Genomic DNA, 20768 nt, shown 5'->3' with positions numbered 1-20768 from the left:
CGATATTAACAAAAAAAAAATGTTACCGAAAAATGACTCAGATTTAATTTTTTTTGGTTGATAAAATTCTTCTTGATCTATGAGAACGGAGAAATGGCAAGTATAAATAGAACAAAATAATATATTCTAAAAAAAAAAAAAAAAAAAAAAAAAAAAAAAAGAGAACAAAATAATTATTGCCGTATTGGTCTATTGGAGAGCAGGGGGACAGCCGGAGCCAAAGTGTGTGGCCGGTTACCCGGATTATGCTCATCCCTTCATTTCCTTTTGTACTATTTGCGAATAGATACTCTCCCACTTATTCTCTCTCTCTCTGTCTCCACTCAACCTCTCTGTTCATTTCTGGTTCGTCTTTACTTCCCAACATCCTTCTCTAGTCTCTACTCTCCTCTACAACTCTTCTTCTGTCTCATCACATGCACTAGGACATTATTACCCTCCACACTTGTGGATTATTACAAGCTCAAGGCTTAAATGCTTTGGTTCTTATCTCCCTGACATTAGTTCTTCATCGTTTTCTGCACCTGAGCTCTCAAATTGTGCTCCTGTTCTCAAATTCATTGATTTGGGAGTGTTGGGCATCTGGTTGTTGTTATGGGTGCTGCTTCTGCTGGAGTTGCTTCTCATTGCTATGGAAAGATTGGGGCTTTTTCTCATAAAGTCCAGTTATTTGGAGCTAATTTTCCACCTCGTGTGGAATTTCCAAGAACCAACTTGTACCCAAGTCCTGCTTCCTCCATATCATCCAAGGTAATCACTTTCACTTCCATGTCTCTCTTATTTAATGTTACGGTCATCTGCATGATTGCCCAGAAACTGAGAATCAGAGAGAAAATTGGGAATATAATTTTGTAATTATGAGGCACAAGTGTTGTAAAATCATGAATCAGTTTATTCACATTGGTGGGTGAGTGGCAATGTGTATGTTTGTCATTAGCTTTACTATGTCTTTTAGGGTATTCGTTTCTAAGATGAAAAATCTTTTTTTTTTTAGGATGTTCAGAAACATAAAAGGTAGAGTCTTCCATAAGGAAGATGAGAATTGAAATTAACATTAATACAATTATGTCATTTCTTCTCATAAATGAAAGGTTTCAAATGGTCCTGTAAATTCTTGCTCCCATTAGATATGTTGTTTTTAAGCCTGGATCATATTTTAAAATGATTTGAAATGGATGCAGAAGCACGGCCTTATTGGTTGATCTGGATCCATAAAAGTATGACACCCTTAAAATCGTGGAATATTTGTATTATTCGCTGTAACATAGGTAGTTGATATCTTCCTCTCCTCGATGCAGGAAATAGTCACTCAAATATGTTCTCTACCTGATAGTGGTGAATTCTTCCCAGAAGAAGTCTCGACACCCATTCTCGATTCAGTTGAAAATCCTATGCACCTGAAGAACTTGTCCCTTAAAGTTAGTTTTGAGGCATTCAGATACTTTGCTTCTTGTGCTTAGACTTAAATGCATAGCTTTTACTCACCACAGAATGATCAGTGCAGGAACTGAAGCAATTATCTGATGAAATCCGTTTAGAGTTATCATCTATAATGATGAAAACACGGAAGTCTTTTAAAGCCAGTTTGGCAGTAGCGGAGTTGACAATTGCAATACACCATGTTTTCCATGCACCGGTTGATAAGATACTATGGGATGCTATAGAACAAGTAAGACCATAACACATTTAGCTCTCTCTTTGTATGAATGCTTAGTTCATAGAGAGACATGCAAGTTATGGATTACTTTTAAATCAATCATTGTTTATTCTTATATAGCTGGCTCTTCTAGGTACTTGAATATTTCCCAGCTGTTCCGGTTCATTTACTGTTAGTGCGCTTCTATTTTTTTATTTTTCTAGTGATTGTATGAATAGAAATTGAAACATGTCTCTTGTGGTGGCAGACATATGCTCATAAAATTCTAACAGGACGGCGGGCCCTCATACATACTCTGCAAAGAAATGGTCTTTCTGGTTCTACATCACATCCTGAGAGTGAATATGATCCATTTGGGGCAGGGCATGGGTGCAACAGTGTTTCAGCTGGACTTGGTAGGACTTAATTCTCATATGTTTCCTGTTTGTGATAATTAACTGTCTTCCAAGAAAGTTCACGCTTGTATTCAATGTAACTTGAATAGCGTGCTTCTCTATCTAGATGTTCTGGTAATCATATGTTCTTTCCATATCAGTGTTGTTTTATGTGCAGATATTATTATCCTTTCAAGTTTAATCAGTGAACTTTGTTTTTTATCCTTATTTTTTTAACTGCACTGCAAAAATTGAACTGCAGTAGTACTGGTTTGTTTTTCAAAATCATACTCAGAATTTTAACCTGATACAAAATGGTTTTACTACAGGGATGGCAATTGCACGGGATTTAAAAGGGAAACGAGAGCGTATTGTTACAGTCATCAGCAATGGTACAACTATGGCTGGTCAAGTCTATGAGGCGATGGGTAATGCAGGGTATTTTGACTCGAATATGGTAGTTATTTTAAATGACAGTAGGCATTCTTTACACCCAAAGATTGAAGAGGGCCCCAAGACATCTATTACTGCTCTATCCAGTACCCTAAGCAAGCTCCAGTCAAGTAAATCCTTTCGGAAATTTAGAGAAGTTGCTAAGGTACTTCGAGCTTTCTGTAGTTTTATTCTAATCAATTCTTCTGCTAGGAATAGAAGATTATTGAATAACTTGAGGACTTCCATATATATATATATATATATATATATATATATATATATATGTATGTATGTATTTTCAGATATATCAAAATGCTTGAAATCGAGAGATATCTTGACCAAAAGAAAAATTCAAACCTTGGCAGAATTTAGCTATCTGAGCATGCAGAAGTTATTTGGTTTTAATTGGCCTACATATGAGAAAGAATGTATTTTTCTTGGTATATTTTGAGATGTGAAATATATCCTGTTACTGCACTTAGCTTTATGCCTTATGCTTTTCATTCTGTGAAATGACTCCCGCTTTTTTTTTTTTTATCTCAGGATGTTACTAAAAGAATCGGTATGCATGAATTGGCAGCTAAAGTTGATGAGTATGCACGTGGTATGGTGGGTCCACCAGGAGCAACTCTTTTTGAAGAGCTTGGATTGTATTACATTGGTCCTGTTGATGGACACAACATTGAAGACCTGATTTGTGTTCTACAACAAGTGGCATCTTTGAATTCAATGGGTCCTGTTTTGGTTCATGTTATAACAGAAGAAAATCGGGGAGTGGAAAACAACCCGAAGCTTGAGGGGGCATACAAGCAGCATGAAGGTATTTCGTTGCCTCTCTTGTTTCCTCTCTGATGTTCGTTTCTTATTCTCTACAAAATGCTGTGGCAACATTGGGATTCGTGAGTTGATTTAGGTCTACTGTAGCTACACTCAATCCTGTTTAATGTGGTTTTATATTTCTTACCTGAGGCTTGGCCCTGGTTCAGCCCCTTTAGTGATTCTCATTTTCTATCTGGTTTTCTGGCTCTTCTGATCTTCTATGTACAGAATTAAAAGACATGTTTAATTTGATCTGACATATATATCATTTTACACTTCCCAAACCTCGCAGGTTTAAGTAGTTCTGATGATTTAGCGTCCAGAATGCACCGTAGAACTTATAGCGACTGCTTTGTGGAGGCTTTAGTTATAGAGGCAGAGCAGGACAAAGATATCGTGACTGTTCACGCTGGAATGCACATGGAAGCATCATTTGAACTATTCCGTGACCGATTTCCTGATAAGTTTTTCGATGTGGGAATGGCTGAGCAACATGCAGTTACTTTTTCTGCTGGTTTGTCACGTGGAGGGCTGAAGCCATTTTGCATAATCCCTTCTGCATTTCTACAAAGAGCTTATGATCAGGTTTTTCAATTTCTCACATCTGCTGGTTTTATAGTAATTACATTTATAACAATGTGAAAGAATAAGGACACTAATGTCCCTGAAGCTCATTTTCTCATGGCCTTTTTTAGGTAGTTCATGATGTAGATCGGCAAAGAATTCCAGTGCGTTTTGCCATAACAAGTGCAGGCTTGGTAGGATCCGATGGTCCCATGCAGTGTGGGGCATTTGATATAACATTTATGTCATGCTTACCCAACATGATTGTCATGGCACCATCCAATGAGGATGAGCTTGCCAACATGGTGGCCACTGCGGCCCGCATTGATGATCGTCCAGTTTGCTTCCGATACCCTAGGGGTGCCATTGTTGGGATGGATCATTCAATTTGCAGTGGGATGCCCATCGAGGTACTTGTTCCTTTTTAGCTTCATCGCTTAGAAAGAACTATAGTTCTATGCCACTCTTTACCAACACTAATATCTAAAAACTTGGTGGTACATTTTCATAATGGTTTGTTTTAACCAAGTAATATTAGACAATGTAACTTCTTCTCATGCCTCTGTTTTAATTCGTTTTCCCTTCTGAGCAGATTGGAAAAGGGAAAGTTCTTGCAGAAGGTAAAGATGTGGCTTTGCTTGGATATGGATCGATGGTTCAGAACTGCCTTAAGGCTCGGTCTCTTCTTTCGAAGCTTGGTATTGAGGTAACCGTTGCTGATGCGAGGTTCTGCAAGCCCTTAGATATTAAGCTTCTTAGGCAGCTTTGTGAAAACCATTCATTTCTGATCACGGTTGAGGAAGGGTCTATTGGAGGATTTGGATCCCATGTTGCACAGTTCTTTGCGCTCGATGGACAGCTTGATGGAAAAATTAAGGTAATATTTATAGCAACATGGTTCTGGTACTCTAATTCTCCTTATGTATCTGATCCTGCTTCAGTCATTGAGCATGCATCAATCAGATACATACCTTAACTTTTAACACATCATCACTTATATCTTTGTTTTCTCTGTTTCATTTAACTTTCCAGTGGCGACCGATTGTTTTACCAGACAACTACATTGAGCAGGCATCCCCAAGTGAACAACTAGCTATTGCTGGGCTGACTGGACACCACATAGCTGCAACAGCGTTAAGTCTGCTTGGCCGAAATCGTGAAGCCCTCCACTTAATGTGCTAGTCTGCTAGAGGCCTGCTTTTTCTTTCCTTAGAGAAAATGCTGCTTAGCAGAAGAAAGGAAAATGCAGATTGAAGCTCAAGCAGCATATACTCTACTGAAGTATAGGTAACCTGTACATGTACCTATTTGTATATAGGTTAGAAGCTAAAAGTCTTCAGCCCAAAGTCCCAAACTTCCAATTGCTGATGTCAAATATACTATATTGTGCAGCTATATCCTCAATAATAAACATGAAATTTCATCATAGGTGTCTCTCTGAACCTTGTCACATTGTGTCTCGGATAAACTAGTTGGTTATTGGCAAGATAGGCCTATAAAATGACAATAATGCCTGGTCTCCCAGAAAATCACAACTATGAAACATATCATGTTCTTATAGTAAAATGAATTGAAGATCTTGAATTGTAATTCAACAAAGCTAAGAACAAAGTCAAGACATACCATCAAATATGTTAACCCATTTCTAGTAACAATGAGCAAAGGTCAAAGGTGAGTCATGGCAATGCATGATGAAACTGCCTCAAAAGTAGCTTTAGGCGTTTGTTACAGATACTAGACAAAATGAGGAATTCAGTTTTGCTTTATGAATCATATGCAGTGTGTGAGATTAGGTCTCCCATTATGTATATGCTATTTGCTAGAGGTAGAGCTAGAACTAACAAAGTATATATGTAGCACAGGGGTATATGCTTGTGCATAGCTATAATTTTCTATTAGTCTATTACCATTGTCTAGTCCATTGGTTGGAGTTACATCCTTGATCTAACAAAACCGAACTAATAAACGTTAATTACCTAAATAAAGTATGCTATACAAGCTCTAACGCAAAGTATATTTTCTCCAAAAATTAGGTAAAACTCGACTCGATCAGACTCCACCGATTGATTCCACTACGACAGTACCTGAAAATCTGGAAGGATTGAAATAAACTTTACACCTAAACGCACTAAATGTGGATCCCAGATGGTACTACTAGCTAGCTAGAGCCTAGAGGCACAAGGCTCGAGCAGATGTTTTGTTTTTGAGCACGGTTAGATATCTATTTCATAAACAAATCAATTGATGATAGATAGAGATCGAAATGTATCGTGTAAAATCTTTATATATTTATTTTTTTTCAATATGGAACAATACTTGACGTACGTTACCATTTCAAAAGTTGCAAAATGAGGACGTATGGCAGTAGGGCAATGCAATAAACATGAGGACCCAAAGGACGTGGACTCCAACAGATCGAGTCGGTGTCACACTGATATGAAGATCTGTGCATGCAGATCAATTGTCATGCAGATCAATTCTCATGCATGCATACACAGTCAAGCTGCGAAAGCTAAAACCTACCTGTGCTCAGCTAGGATTTTCTGTACGTATCTGCACGAAAGCTGTGTCTTCATTGCTAGACAGAATAACATGCTGTCTATCTCTTTTCTTCTGCTCTAAATTACTAAATTTTGAAAGAGAAGAGGATGTCATCAGGCTTCAAATTGATGGGTAGGTGGGTAGGTATATAGCAAACAAAAATGACAGAGAAATCCTAGAAGAGAAAGAACAGTACTCGATCATATCTAATCCACGCGGAGTTGGGGGGAGAGGTTTAAGGCTTCCAGATGAGTACATATTATGTTCCGTAAGGTTAGCTAGCTGATGATCGTGACCTCAAAATTATTCCATTTTGTGTCTATTATAACAGCAACCAATACATGGTATTTAACAAATCAATTTGATATGAAAAAACAGTTATGCCCTTATAATAAATGATGTTACAAGTACTATATTGAGTTAATAACAAAAAAAAATTATAAAATTTGAAATCTTGTACCGAGCAGTTCACAATGTTCACGTAACAACATCATTTCTTCCAACAAAAACCTGGAACCCAAATTTCACTTTTCATTATAATTGTTTCATCTCTTAGGTTTAATATGCATAGTATCGACAAAGTTGTGAATGCAATCATGATTTCGAAGACTTCTAATAAAGTATGTATAATTTTATTTATTATTTAACATTAAAAAGTTTGCAACTGCATATTAGTTCAATTGCACTTCACTCGGTAGTAAACGGCTAGAGGAACATTATTTGTTCGGTCAACAAGCACCGAATAAAACTACTTATTTATTCGGCAAGATACCACCAAATATGTCAACACGAAGGGCTTCTTTAAAATCAAAGAAAAGAAAAAACTTCTGGATGTCGTTAAATGTTATCGTGAAGAAATTTTGGTCCATATAGATTTTGCTAGATGTTTGAGTTTTGCTGGGTTTTATTAAAGAAATGATGTTAAGAAATTTTATAATTTTCTAGGTGTAAAAGATTTGCTGAGTATAGTTAGATATTTGCTGGATACATTTAAAAAGACGTTTCTTATATAGTGTAGTTGTGTTGCAAATTTGCAATATTATTTAACAAAATAAAGTATATACTCATTTATGTTTTCAATGGTGGCTATGAGAAAAGAAGAAGAAAAGTTTAGGCTGGGTTTCCGGAACTTTTTGTTAGTTGCATAAGTCATTCACGGATGACTAGTTGTAAACTTCCCGTCGTTCTATAATAAAATGAGAAAAAAAAAATTGCTAGAGAAAATTATGGCTTTTTTCTCGCAAAGTTATGGAAGTTTCGGGTGAAGGTGTTTCAAAATTTTTGACATCTGTAGCACTTTAGTGTGATATTTATTAGTGAATCTCATACTAAAAAAAAATTTATCAAAATAGAAAAAAGATAAATTTCAGAATCTATGCAATCTTCAGGAGAGTAAAAATCATAACTTCCCAATCAAATTAAGAAAAATAGTAGATCATGCATGGATATTCTGTCAGAATTGTATTTCAGTTTCATGGTTGAGCCCTAATCTAAATAGCAATGAAGATGACAGACATCCTCCCACCTAAAAAACACAGAAAAGAACAAAACACATGCACAAAACAAACTTTACAAACCCTCAGTTACGCGCTCTCCAATCTCGTCTCTCCTCCCCAATCCCTTCCCTCCACGTCAGCTTGTCTCCTCCCCGGGTCCCGCGAAACCCGGTTGAACTCGGATCCTTCTGCATATGTCTCCTCGTCTGTATTTATCTCCGAAACTTTCTCGAAAACCAAACATTTTGAGAAGGAAGCCAGCCAGATACAGAGAGTCGGATACACATTGCTAATAAAAGAAAATTTAAGGAGAGAGGGACAGGGAAGGGAGGCCTTTGTCCCTGCACCCTCTGGTTTAGAGTGTCTGAGACCTCCGGCGACCCTCCCCCGGCCGGAAATATACTCTCTCTCTCTCCCTTCTTCATCCGCCGCCGCCGGTCACATCCCACATTCTTCATTATCAACCAAACCAACTCTCTGCATTAAGGTAACATGATCTAATAAAAAAACATGCGAACCCATGTTCTGTTTTGTGTTTTGGTGAAAATTTGTTTCACATTTGTGTCATGAGGCCTCTCTCTCTCTCTCTCACACACTATGGCACTGTTCATATTGTTTATTGGGTTTTTGAGTCCTGTTTTTCACCTAATGCTAATGGGATTAACATGGACTTGGCTTTAAATTTGTTGATACCAATTGTGATTTTTAATCCACTCTGTTTTTTTTTTTTTTTTTTTGCAAAACAGGAATGGACAGCATCAAAAGTCCATTCAAGGGTATAGTCAATGATTTTAAAGGAAGAACAGCATGCTATAGACAGGACTGGATTGGTGGACTTTGTTCTGGCGTTAGGTAAATTAAGTCTTATGATCTTACTTTTGTGCGATTGATTCGATTTTAATTCATGGTGTTTTGAATCCATTTCAGGATATTAGCTCCAACCTTCTATATTTTCTTTGCTTCTGCGCTTCCGGTGATCGCCTTTGGGGAGCAATTGAGTAGAGATACAGGTACAGCATGTGCTCCTTATGGACATCATGCTAAAAAAGTAGAAACCTTTAACAAAAATCTACTCTCTGCCTACCTAACATTATGTTTTAGTTACTAGCTAGTTTTGTGTTTTTAGTTGAGACTTTTAATGGAGGAGCCTGAAATTTATGTTTGTATGATGGTAGATGGAAGATTGAGCACAGTGGAGACATTAGCTTCTACAGCAATATGTGGTACCATCCAATCATTATTCGGCGGACAGCCTTTGCTGGTTTTAGGAGTTGCTGAACCAACCGTTATTATGTACAATTATATGTACACTTTCAGCAAAAAAAGGCCGGAGTTGGGGACCAAGCTATTTCTAGCTTGGACTGGTTGGTACGAATATCGTTGTCTTTTTCAATTTTCAGGTTGCCAAGGTAGCTCAGAAAATGATGTTAATGTTTGTCCAATAAACTTATGTTACAGGGTTTGTGTCTGGACATCACTGTTGCTGATTCTTCTTGCAATTTTCAATGCATGTAACATCATATCCAGATTTACGAGGATTGCAGGAGAGCTTTTCGGCATGTTGATTTCAGTGCTCTTCATCCAAGAGGCCATCAAGGTACTGAGCTTTTTAACAAGAAACAAAACAAGTTTCGAGTCTAGTGCATTGACCAACTCTCGTACATGCTTATTGGCAGGGAGTAATCTCTGAATTTAGTATTCCACAAGCTGAGAGTCCAGATAAGGAGGAGTTCCTATTTGAATGGCTCTACGCCAATGGGTTGCTCGCAGTTATTTTCTGTTTTGGTTTGCTTTTGACTGCCCTTAAGAGCAGAAAAGCAAGATCATGGTGGTATGGCACAGGTAATAAATTGATATTATGAAATTTTTCTACCAAAACTGGCTTTCGTTATTCTAAATAGCTGTTGTTGGGTGACTAACACAGGCTGGCTGAGAAGCTTTACCGCCGACTATGGGGTTCCCCTTATGGTCTTAACATGGACAGCAATGTCTTATGCTTTACCCAGTGAAGTTCCACATGCAGTTCCTAGGCGGCTCGTCTGTCCATTTCCATGGGACAAAGAATCACTGTACCACTGGACAGTCATAATGGTATCAGTTTTCTTCATTAAGTGACTTCTTGAGGAATTACGATGGTTCATATTTGGTCCCTATAAAGGCCATATTGCCTAAGACACTAATCAGAGGCTTGACATTTTAATTGCAGGACATGGGGAAGGTCCCAATCGTTTACATCTTTGCTGCCTTTATACCAGCCATTATGATAGCAGGTCTATACTTTTTCGACCACAGTGTAGCTTCACAGCTGGCACAACAGAAGGAGTTTAATCTTCAAAAACCATCTGCATACCATTATGACTTGTTACTGCTGGGAATAATGGTGTGTTTTGGGAGCTTAATCTATTTTTCCTGTTCTTTTGTAATATCTGTTCTGATACTGCTGATTTATTTTGATTGTTACAGACATTGATTTGTGGGTTGCTTGGACTTCCGCCATCAAATGGGGTCCTTCCACAGTCCCCCATGCACACTAAGAGTCTTGCTACACTAAGGAGGCAGGTGATCCGAAAGAAGATGGTGAAGAGTGCCAAGGATTGCATGAAAGAAAATGCAAGCAACTCTGAGATTTATGGAAGGATGGAGGCTGTGTTTATAGAAATGGAAGGCGGCTCTCCTCCAAATCCCAAGGAGTTGGCAAACTTGAAGGAGGCTGTGATGAAAGCTGATAATGGGGGAGATTTGAAGGGAAAATTTGATCCTGACAAACACATTGATGCTCATTTGCCTGTTCGGGTCAATGAGCAAAGAGTGAGCAACCTCTTGCAGTCGCTTCTTGTGGGAGTCTCAATATTGGGAATAGCCGCAATCAAAATGATACCTACCTCAGTTTTGTGGGGATACTTTGCCTATATGGCAATTGATAGTCTCCCAGGTAGTCAGTTCTTTGAGAGGATTTTGCTGCTCTTCATCAGCCCTAGTCGCCGTTACAAGTGAGTCATTGTTTTAAGTGGTTTAGAAGTTTTCGTTAAAGAATTTTAGCCAACTTTCATATGGAGGCACACCAACACCTCTTAATTTGGAACAGTTTTAGTTTGTTTTTCATCAACATTGGACTTCAATCCAGATTCACAAACAGCGATAATATTAGAGACCCCATGAGAATCTTTTAATGTGTTGCAGATAGTTTTCATTCAAATACACCATGTGATGGTGCTTTAGAATTTAGATCATAGGCTTGAGTTTCATGTTCTCATTGTCTCATTGTCTTGGACAGGGTCTTGGAAGGTTCTCATGCTTCATTCGTGGAGTTAGTACCATACAAGTACATTGTTGGGTTTACGCTCTTCCAAGTGGTTTACTTTTTGATGTGTTTCGGGGTGACATGGATACCTATAGCCGGAATATTGTTCCCATTGCCATTCTTCCTTCTTATCAGCATAAGGCAACATGTGCTACCCAGGTTCTTTCACCCTGCCCATCTTCAAGAACTTGATTCTTGTGAGTGGGAAGAATGTCCTGGTGCTCCACAAGTAAGTCCTTTTAGCTTGCATCTAATTATTATCCACAAATAAAATATATTGCAATGTTTATGATGATGAAATAAAAAAAAAAAATCTGGTGTTCTGTGTGAGCAGGAAAAACCACATGAAGCTGGCGGTGACGAGGAGGGTACAGAATCGTTCTTTGATGCTGAGATATTGGATGAGATGACAACCAGCAGAGGCGAGTTGAAGCTTAGGACCAGCTTCAGTAGTACTGAAGACAGGTTTTCTCAGGCAAGTTAAACAAGACAATTTGTTTATCCTTTCTTGTGATTTACTACTACAATCAACAACTGATGTCATGCCACATTGCCTTTAAATATTTGTGCAGGTGCATCCCGACGATGCTCCCCGAATATGACAAGACAGTGGATTCTGATTAGAAATTAAGAAAATAGATTGATTGATTGAGCTTCTGTTTTGTGCCTTGTGATGAGACGATGATGATCAGTATGCTCCTCATCCGAGGATTGCTGACAAATGCGTCTGTCTGTCTGTTGTGCCACTCAATTATAGCAGAAGATATTAACAAAATACAGAAAAGGGAAGGATAGGAAGGTCTAGTTTGAAAGACAAAGTTATAAAGAAAAGCACAAGTGGAAGGTCGACATTGATTTTTCAAGCAAAATTAGAACAAGGATGGGGTAGTGAACAGAGGGATACAAGGTTAAATGGAAGTGTAAGGGGATTCAGGAATACTGTACTTATATGCAAAATTGAACAAAGGGTGTAAATCCTTTTTTGATAAGAACCAAGTGGTTTATTAGAATTTCACTTTAGTTGGTTCAATGTACTTACAAAAGTTAGTGGCTAAATCACAATTAGATTAGATCCCAGCATTCATTTAGTATATCCTTGTTTCTTTTTTGTTCAATTTGCCTTTTAGTGTTTCCAATGGATACAACTAAATCATCGATAATGATAGACATGAGCCGAGCGAGCCAACTTGTTGGGAAAGAACTGTGTGAATCAGGCCGAGCTTTGCACGAAGAAATTCAAACGGACCTTTGGAGAGAGTATTCGTAAAGATGCATGTCTGCAACATTCTCACTTGTCACCTCCTTCTTGTTAATTGTTCCATCTATAACCTTCTCTCGAATAAAATGATGCTCAATCTCAATGTGTTTAGTTGTAGCATGACAGACCGGATTATAAGCAAGCTTGATGGCACTTTGATTATCACCAAAAAGAGCAGTAGGCTTGTGAATTGGATGATAAACATCCTTAATAAGTCTTCCAAGCCAAATTTCGCTTTTGTTATTTTGTTGATTATTTATTGTTTGCTTGCTTTGCTTTTGTGGGGTTCGACTTCTATCACCCCAAACTTGGTGAATTGTTAGCTAAATAGTCACCCTCAAGTATAAGAGCCAAGTTATAGTGTAGGGATTATGAGTAGGGGATATTGTACCCAAGGGATTGGAAAACCCACTCTAGCTAAGGAAAACCTAAAGGATGCTAGATGAATATGCAAATATACAAATTACAAATAAGGGCTCACAAGTGAACCAAAGTTCATGGTGATTATATGTAAGATGGGATAGTGTTTTGATTTTAGTTTTGGAGATGCATGATTTGATTCGGAAATAGCTAAATGAATACTTGAAATGTAAACTAGCCTAAGCTAAATTAGATGTAATAAAATGGATGAGACTTAGGACTTAAGGTTTTCACCTCTAGCCTTTCTCGCAAACAATGATGCTTCTATAATGAATGATGCCATTTTAATTAGCTAATTTCTTTCCTTGCATCCCTCTCGGGTATGACAAAGGACATGCTCCTTTGATGATATCAAGCAACCCCTCTCAGGTGTAGTACTTAACTACTTAAGTCATGCATTTCAATCCGGTTAGGTATCTAATGCATTTACCTAAGTGCATAAAGTTTGGAGATGAAGAAATTATGCAAACCAACCAAGCTTATCTCTAAGTGATTGTAGTTCACAATCCTAACATGCACATATGATATGCTATCATGCTTCAAACAACCAAGGTTAATCAAGCCTTAATTATTTCTCATGTCATGGCAAATATTCATACCCAAATTGATTAAGTTTAAGCATAAACATTTAACTCTTGAACAAACATGTTAAGGTGCTAAGAAAAGTGCATCAAACATAATATTTACATCAAAGTCATACAAAATTGGCTAGGGCTTTCAACTCTAGCCCCAACAAACTAACTACTCACTCATAATCAAATACATAAGCTTCAACATGTTTATGAACATCAAACTAAAAAATAGGGATAGAGAAGTGACTAGTGATGATCAAAATGAGGATAGTGTAGATGAACTCATGGAAGTTTTGTCATGGTGATGATGATTCCTCAAGTGATGCTAGACTCCTCTCATTCTTCTTCAAAGATTGGTGATGGAATATGAGATGTAGAAATAATCAAGTGGTGAAATAGTAGAATTGTGAAGCTTTATGTATATGAAATAGAATGGTTAGATGGAAAAGATGATGAATTTGGTGGTGGTGATAGTGGAGGTTATGAATATATGGTGGTGGTGATGGAGGTTTTGTGGAGGAGATGATAGTGAATTGTGTAGAGAATATAGAGAGAAAAACATGTAATGGAGTGGTATGGGTGATGCCTTCAGAGTTTGATGAAGGGATGCTTATATAGAGAAGAGAGAGAGAAGTAAAATGATGAATGGAAGCAAAAGGGAGCAGCTCAAGCAACAAAGAAGCATGGAGGTAGAGTATGACAGTGGTAATAGATCCTAAAAATAAGGGAAAGAGGTATGGAAGAGATAGAGTAAAAAGAGGGAAGTAATGATGAGCTATTAGAGTGTAGAGTAGAAAAAGATGACTTAGGAAGTTAGGAGAAAAGAGGAGCAGCTAGCTCTCTTTATTGTGCATGGGAATGATGAATTTGAAGAGTGTTAGGGTGGTTTTGGGTCACCAAAGTCAATGACAAAGATGGAGAGAACCCTATGCACCATGTTTATTATCCAAATGATAATATGATGGATTAATCTTGTCATAATCTTGTAGGATTCTTCTAGAACTCTCCTTGAGAATTGTAGCAACATAACCCTTCCAAAAATGCACAATAAATCCGTCCAAAATGGATTCTCTGCCAAGTTACCCTTATTCGATCAACTAGGATTCATTTTCTGCTTCTGAAACTTCGTTCAATTGAATCTTCACCGAAATGTAGGAATTGGCCTTCGACGTTCCTTGATAAGTATAGATCATGATGGTAAAATTTCAGATCTTATTTCACCGTATTTTGGCGGGAAATGCTACCGGAATCCTTACAGGTCCGGTGTTGCCGTTTTAGTCTTTTAGTCAGAAACTTGGACCAATCTTTTGAAGGCCTTTCACTCTGAAATAACTCTTGAACTCTTCATAAGAAATTATTCTTAGGATGTCTATAATATATCTGGAAAGTTTCAACTCATTTGGAGTTCGTTTGATTAGGCTGCCGACCCTCCTTCCTTGTCTAAGTCTAAGTGTCTAACTCGCTTTCTCCTAGCCGGAGTAAGAAAATGTGCTAAGGTTGACTTTTTAATTCATTTTCATACTTCTCCATCATTTCCTAGCATGATAAGGAAAACATAATAAATATATATAAACAAACACAAAGGTTAAGCAAAAATACAAGATCAGGAGAATAATGAAATTGGATTAGTCAACATTAAATTGGACTTTGGAACAAGTAATTTCCATGTTTTAGGGCGTAAATATGTATATGAATTATGATCCAACATGTATCCTTTTATTTTTTCTAATAAATAGGTGGTCGGATCTTTCGATCTCCGTTTCAACGCAAAAAATAATGTATATGGATAAAACTCGGTCTTTCATAATGCTTCTTTCTCTATGTTGTGCCACTCAATTATATCAAAAGAGAAGGATAGGGAGGCCTAGTTTGAAAGAAAGTTATAAAGAAAAGCACATGTGGAAGGACATTGTTTTTGACTTTTTCAAGCAAAATTAGAACAAGGATGGAGTAGTGAAGAGAGGGATACAAGGTTAAATGGCAGTGTAAGAGGGTTTCTTTGGCATTTTTGTACCTCTTTAGAATTTTGTAATTTTTTTAAGTTTTTAGTAAATCAAATAGAGGGATGGGCGGTGCGTTCTCAAACTAGGACAGACTGTTCATCCTTGGTTTTAAGAGGGTTTGAGGGTGGGATATGTTCCCTACATTGTCTACGTCCGTAAAGCTAATATCGCCTAATCCTTTATTCCTTAAAAAAAGTGTAAGGGGATTTAGGAACACTGTACTTATGTGCAAAATTGACCAAAAGTGTGCAACTCCTTTTTTGATTAAAACCAAGTGGTTTATTAGAATTTCACTTTAACTGGTTCAATGTTCTTACAAAGTTTGTAGCTATATTACAATCAGATTAGATCCCAGCATTCATTTAGTGTTCCAATGCTTTTGAGATAAGTGAACTTTGTTCAATTTGAAGCTTCTGCGCATACTTTGTAAGAGTCTCCAGTGTTTAGTATTTAGGATAGAAGATTGTATATTTACAATTCCTTTTTCCTTAGTATTGTTCTGTTCAACAGCAGATTATAATAAATATATGAGTACCTGAGATCACATGGAGAAAAACATTTATGATTGAATATATTACTTTAGGTTTAGGCTTTTCCATCATCAAATCTCACCATCACCAACAAGAACAAGATGATCACCATCCCTAACAAGCTCTATATCTTCAACTTCAGCTCCTTCTGTGGTTAAAACTTTAGTGGGACAAAACTGAAATTTTTTGGCACCGATGTCAAGTAATTGTTGAAGGGACTCTGGCACAACCACAAGCTTTGCAGCAGTTCCACTTTTTTCTGGGCAACTAAGAGTAACTCTGGCTGGATATTTGCTCTTACTACGGATACCACGGACAAAATTGGCTGCCGGTTTGATGAGGTCTTTGTCTCTCTCACCTGCGTCATTAGAAATTGAACAATGCATTCGTGCATTGTTACTTGCTGGTAAGACAACTCATGATATTGTGACTCCATGTCGAATACTAAGTCAGGAAAAAATAATGGAAAACACAACATTTCTAAGGAATCGACAGGAAGTGAGTAATATAATCACCGGTATTGGCAGCTGACATGATCCCAAAAAGCGAATTGGGAAAGTTGTTGAACCTTCTTATCCGAGTATCATCCAACCACCGTGTTTCTGAGTTTGGCCTGCCATCCCGGACATAGGGTGGTATAATGGGCTCACTCTGGAACTTCACAAGGCGTGGTAGCTGAGGATCGTTTGGCAGAGGAACAGTAGTTGGTTTCTTAACTCCAGATTTGTGCTGAAATAGCTCCATTATTTCTTCATGTCCCTGATGCTCTGCCAAAGCCCTCGGACTCCATCCATAGCTATCCCTATTGTCAGCATCAGCTCCTTGTTCTAAGAGGAACTTAACTATCTCAGCATTTCCTTCACTCACTGCTGTATGGAGTGCTGTAGTCCCATCGGTCTTGGGCAATGTAACATCACCACCATATCGGACAATGTCTTTGAGCAGCTCTAAGTTGTTTTGCTCAACAGCAGCACAAGCATAATGGCCCACATTGCCAGAACTAATCTCAGCTCCATTTTCTAAGAGAAGTTTAATCAAAGATTCATGTTTGCCCATTATTGCTTCCCATAGAGGAACATTTTCTTCACAATCTGCATCCAAAGTATTAATATGTCATTACTTGTAATACAAGCAATGTAAGGAAACATCACTTTTAAGAGGTTTGTTTCCTGCTTACGCGCCACACCATACCTTTGATGTTAGGATCACCTCCATACTCTAGAAGTAAAGTCGCACAATGCTGACTTCCATTTGATGCTGCAATGTGCTGTTAAAGAAGGAAAGGAAACACATACACAAAGTAAGTGAAAGTCTCAAATTGAAAGGCTATTTGAGGAAAAGAGTGACTGTGTGTTCTCAAATGAAGACAGAATTTGCGCACCATAGCTGTCCGGCCTGTATGATCTGTCTCATTCGGATCTGCACCCCTTCTTAGCAATTGATGTAGCAACAAATCATCACTCCTCTTTGCAGCAAACCCTAAACTAAGAGGCATATCCATCTTTCCCCTAGCCAGCATATGTTCTACATCTGTTAGAATTCCTTCCATTATAGGATCCTTCATTTCTCTCAAATGCTGCATCAACGACATATATATGCATCACCATATATAACATCATTAACATGCATGAAAGGACAGATTGTATATTCTTCTTCCCAAAGATTTTCTTCCTCATATTAAAACTAAAAAACCAAATAAATGACATACTTGAAGAAAATTGCTCATGATAATTGTCCCATCTCCAACATTTGCCTGAACAATATTCAAGAAAGCTGTCCTATTCAAACGCAGCAGCTGACAGAGTCCCTTCGTCCGAACTGTGAACAGTTGTGGCCTGTAACACAGCACACCTATGGCACCAAAAACATCTCCAGTCTTTGCTTCACTAAATACCTGCAATCTTTGCAATTTCAGATTACTAACATTGTGCTCTACAGAACGAAGAAGGACAAGTACGTGATGAAAAGGCATTAAAGATTAAACTTGCCAGTTCTACTCCATTCTTTTGGAATATAAGTTCCTGTCAGAAAGTTTGAAGAATCAGAAGCTATTTGTCAGACTAAAAGAGCAAATGAAAGATGAAGATACATGGCCTTGATTCAAATGCAATGGAATTTTTATGCATATGCTGTGTTTCTCATCCTTACCAGAGAACCAGTAACCACTATATACATGTCAGTGGGCGCTTCATTCTGCAAGATGACATCTTCTTTCGGAGGAAAATACTCGGCCTTCATCTCCGCGACCTTGGATTCGAACAAACAAAGACACAGAAGTAATTAAAATGAAGTGTATCATTTACATGTACACAAATTTGCAGGAAATATAAAGTAGTGTGCGCACGATTACCAGTTGGAAAAGCATGTCTCTCGATACCCCCTGAAAAAGGTAAACACTGTCAACAAGTGAATTGAAGAGATAGTGTGAGATACTTGATCTGATGGCGTGAGGGAGTGCATCAAGAGTCTCTTGCTGCTGCAGCCCTTCTGAATTAGTTCTGTACTTCAAACACAAATGCGCAAGCATCTGTTCATGCAGACGATCAGGTATTTGGTTCCTTAAAGCAAAACTCGAGGCAGCGTGAATGGTATCTCTCTGTTCCAGGCACACGAGTCCAAGGTGAGGAAAAAAAATATATAGGATTTAGGTTGAAAAACAAAGATGTATGCTACTTGCAGAACATGAAAATAATCTTCAAAAGTGTAAAATATAGTTTCAGAGTAAACATAGAGGTAGTAAGAGACTATTTACTCACAAATTGTCTAGTTCGAGCAGTCCCATGGACGATTAAGTTGGTCATGTTTCCAATCAGGTAAGCTTGCAGCCCAACATTAAAGAGCATATAGAAGATATCGAAAATCATTTCTTGAGAATTTACAGGATGCAAATCACCATAGCCGGTGGTCGTGAGCGTGATTATGGACCAGTACATTGATGTCACATACCGGTTCCACAAACTTATATCGTTAAAGTTATCTGTGATAAGCCCAAGCCATGTCCTTTTAGGATCACGATAATTCGCAGCAAGGAAGTAGAAGATGCAGCCCCCACAATGAACTGTAAACAGAGTAACCTACAATCATAGGCAGAGCATGATGATCATCATATACACCATTGCTATTAGTCAAAATCCTTTTCTTTCTTTTTTTATAAGAATCCTTCTTTTCCAAATATATATATTCAACGTGGTTATGTTATCAATTCGGCATCACCTAGTCATAATCCTTCTTTTTCCAAAAATTGAGAATCTTGCAACATAACAACGCATAGTCTAGTCCCACAACATAACTTGTCGACAATATTGCAACAAAACATATTAGGCTACAAACAGTTTTACAGTTCATTTTTAGTACTCACAAAGATAAGCTTGCAGCATCGAACCCAGAAGTAGCTATAATTCCGATCTTTTTCCAATCTACAAAAACAGAATAATGAAGAAAGTGAAACAAATAAAAAATGTGATAATCTAATGATCAATTTCTTGTAAATGAAGACTAACACCACCCTATATAATTTGCACCTGGCAAACATTCCACTGACTCTTCGGAGACGCCATAGCCGAAGAATATTGAAGTATCCATAATTCGCAAGAGGATGAGGCAAAACCGCTTGAGCAAATTCTGAAGGGATAATGGAGATGATGTCAAAGGCCAACCAGGTCTTGGCATATCTCAGAGCAATTAGCTCTGGGGCATCAATGAGCAAATAAGAAGTTTTATCAAGGAAAGCCACAAAGAACGTCAAGATAATATCAATGCCAAAAAAGGCATTGACAACATTATCAGTAATAGCCAGAGGCCCTTTTGGACTGTCCAGGAACCCAAATTCAAAGGGACACACCCATGCCGTGTAGAACACCAACAATATGAGAAACGACTGCCAAAACCTGCAAGTTCAAAACCCAAAAACAAAGAAAATTCATCAACCCATTTCAGAAAACAGATTGATGTACAAAACTCTCAGAAGCCGGGATTCGAAAACAGAGAGAGAGAGAGAGAGAGAGAGAGAGACAGACTTGTAATGGGGATTGAAGGGGGAGATGATGAAACGACGTAGTTTCGGTCTGCGGTGGTTACGAGAGGCAGCACCAAGAGAAGGCAAAATGCCATCGGAGAGGCTATACTGACTGCCCTGATCGACACTGGACATTTGCTCCAGCTCTTGGCCACACATTGCCGTTGAACCTCCCAACATTTTGTTCTCCACCTAATTTCTGGCCTGTGACTGTGACGCTAGCACCGACGGTCATCTTCTTCATGATTGTGATTATTTTCTCCTGTAGGTTTTTGGCTCTGTTTCTCTCTGTTTGGTAAGATTGGATGGTGCATGGTAATAGTAATATATTTCTGCTTTTCTCTCATGTTATTAGCTAGGTTATGGACTCGCCACTCTGACACTCATGGTAAGAATGAAGGAGTGCGGGACAAGTTTAACTGCTTGGGTCTCATCACATTTATCAACCTACCTTCGTGGAAATGAGATTCCTACTTTGGAGGTGATTGAATCAACAATATTCCACACGTTGCGTGTTTCTGTGATCCAAGTCAATGATATATACATGATCATCTACTATATGGCCTAGTCAAACTAAACAACCAAAAACGAGTGCTTCTTTAAATCGATCTAAAGGTCAATAATCTTTTATTAATTTGTGAACTACAATGAGAATAATGAGAATGCTAAGGATAAATTTCGTTGTGGATTCCATGCGCATCTACGGTTAAAAATCACCCATGTGGAGATGGGAAACTTGAATTGATCTGATCTCTCTTTTGAGAGTTCTAACTGGTCTGTGAC

The 20768-nt window shown here is 38.0% G+C and overlaps 3 protein-coding genes across 4 annotated transcripts; 2 read left to right on the top strand and 1 right to left on the bottom strand.

The window, feature by feature from the left end:
• The first annotated feature begins 201 nt into the window (after window positions 1-201).
• Window positions 202-5277, top strand: LOC112173543 (probable 1-deoxy-D-xylulose-5-phosphate synthase, chloroplastic). Of its 2 annotated transcripts, XM_024311178.2 has the most exons (10): window positions 202-750; window positions 1299-1418; window positions 1505-1669; window positions 1905-2052; window positions 2361-2629; window positions 3010-3286; window positions 3578-3870; window positions 3981-4259; window positions 4442-4726; window positions 4882-5277. In XM_024311178.2, exons 1-10 carry the CDS (start codon window positions 595-597, stop codon window positions 5029-5031), a joined length of 2142 nt encoding a protein of 713 aa, XP_024166946.1. In that variant the 5' UTR covers window positions 202-594; the 3' UTR covers window positions 5032-5277. The 2 variants fall into 2 exon arrangements, with proteins under 2 accessions (XP_024166946.1, XP_024166947.1); XM_024311179.2 differs by lacking the exon at window positions 202-750 and having other exon boundaries at window positions 1318-1418; window positions 1500-1669.
• A 2841-nt stretch (window positions 5278-8118) lies between these two features.
• On the top strand, window positions 8119-12275 carry LOC112174035 (probable boron transporter 6). The gene is made up of 12 exons (XM_024311729.2): window positions 8119-8373; window positions 8633-8738; window positions 8814-8896; window positions 9062-9254; window positions 9345-9483; window positions 9563-9728; window positions 9811-9977; window positions 10093-10266; window positions 10350-10876; window positions 11161-11416; window positions 11522-11662; window positions 11760-12275. The coding sequence occupies exons 2-12, from the start codon at window positions 8635-8637 to the stop codon at window positions 11787-11789; spliced, it is 1980 nt and encodes a 659-aa protein (XP_024167497.1). The 5' UTR covers window positions 8119-8373; window positions 8633-8634; the 3' UTR covers window positions 11790-12275.
• A 3635-nt stretch (window positions 12276-15910) lies between these two features.
• On the bottom strand, window positions 15911-20401 carry LOC112174033 (potassium channel AKT1). Its single transcript, XM_024311727.2, has 12 exons — window positions 19987-20401; window positions 19492-19857; window positions 19329-19386; window positions 18727-19044; window positions 18321-18566; window positions 18119-18217; window positions 17959-17991; window positions 17679-17864; window positions 17352-17546; window positions 17162-17237; window positions 16486-17061; window positions 15911-16328 (listed from the first exon to the last, which is right to left on the bottom strand). The coding sequence occupies exons 1-12, from the start codon at window positions 20163-20165 to the stop codon at window positions 16042-16044; spliced, it is 2619 nt and encodes an 872-aa protein (XP_024167495.1). The 5' UTR covers window positions 20166-20401; the 3' UTR covers window positions 15911-16041.
• Window positions 20402-20768: the final 367 nt, after the last annotated feature.

This window comes from Rosa chinensis, chromosome 6, assembly GCF_002994745.2.
Source record: "Rosa chinensis cultivar Old Blush chromosome 6, RchiOBHm-V2, whole genome shotgun sequence".
Classification (NCBI taxonomy): domain Eukaryota; kingdom Viridiplantae; phylum Streptophyta; class Magnoliopsida; order Rosales; family Rosaceae; genus Rosa; species Rosa chinensis.
This window is presented reverse-complemented; position numbering and strand designations above follow the sequence as displayed.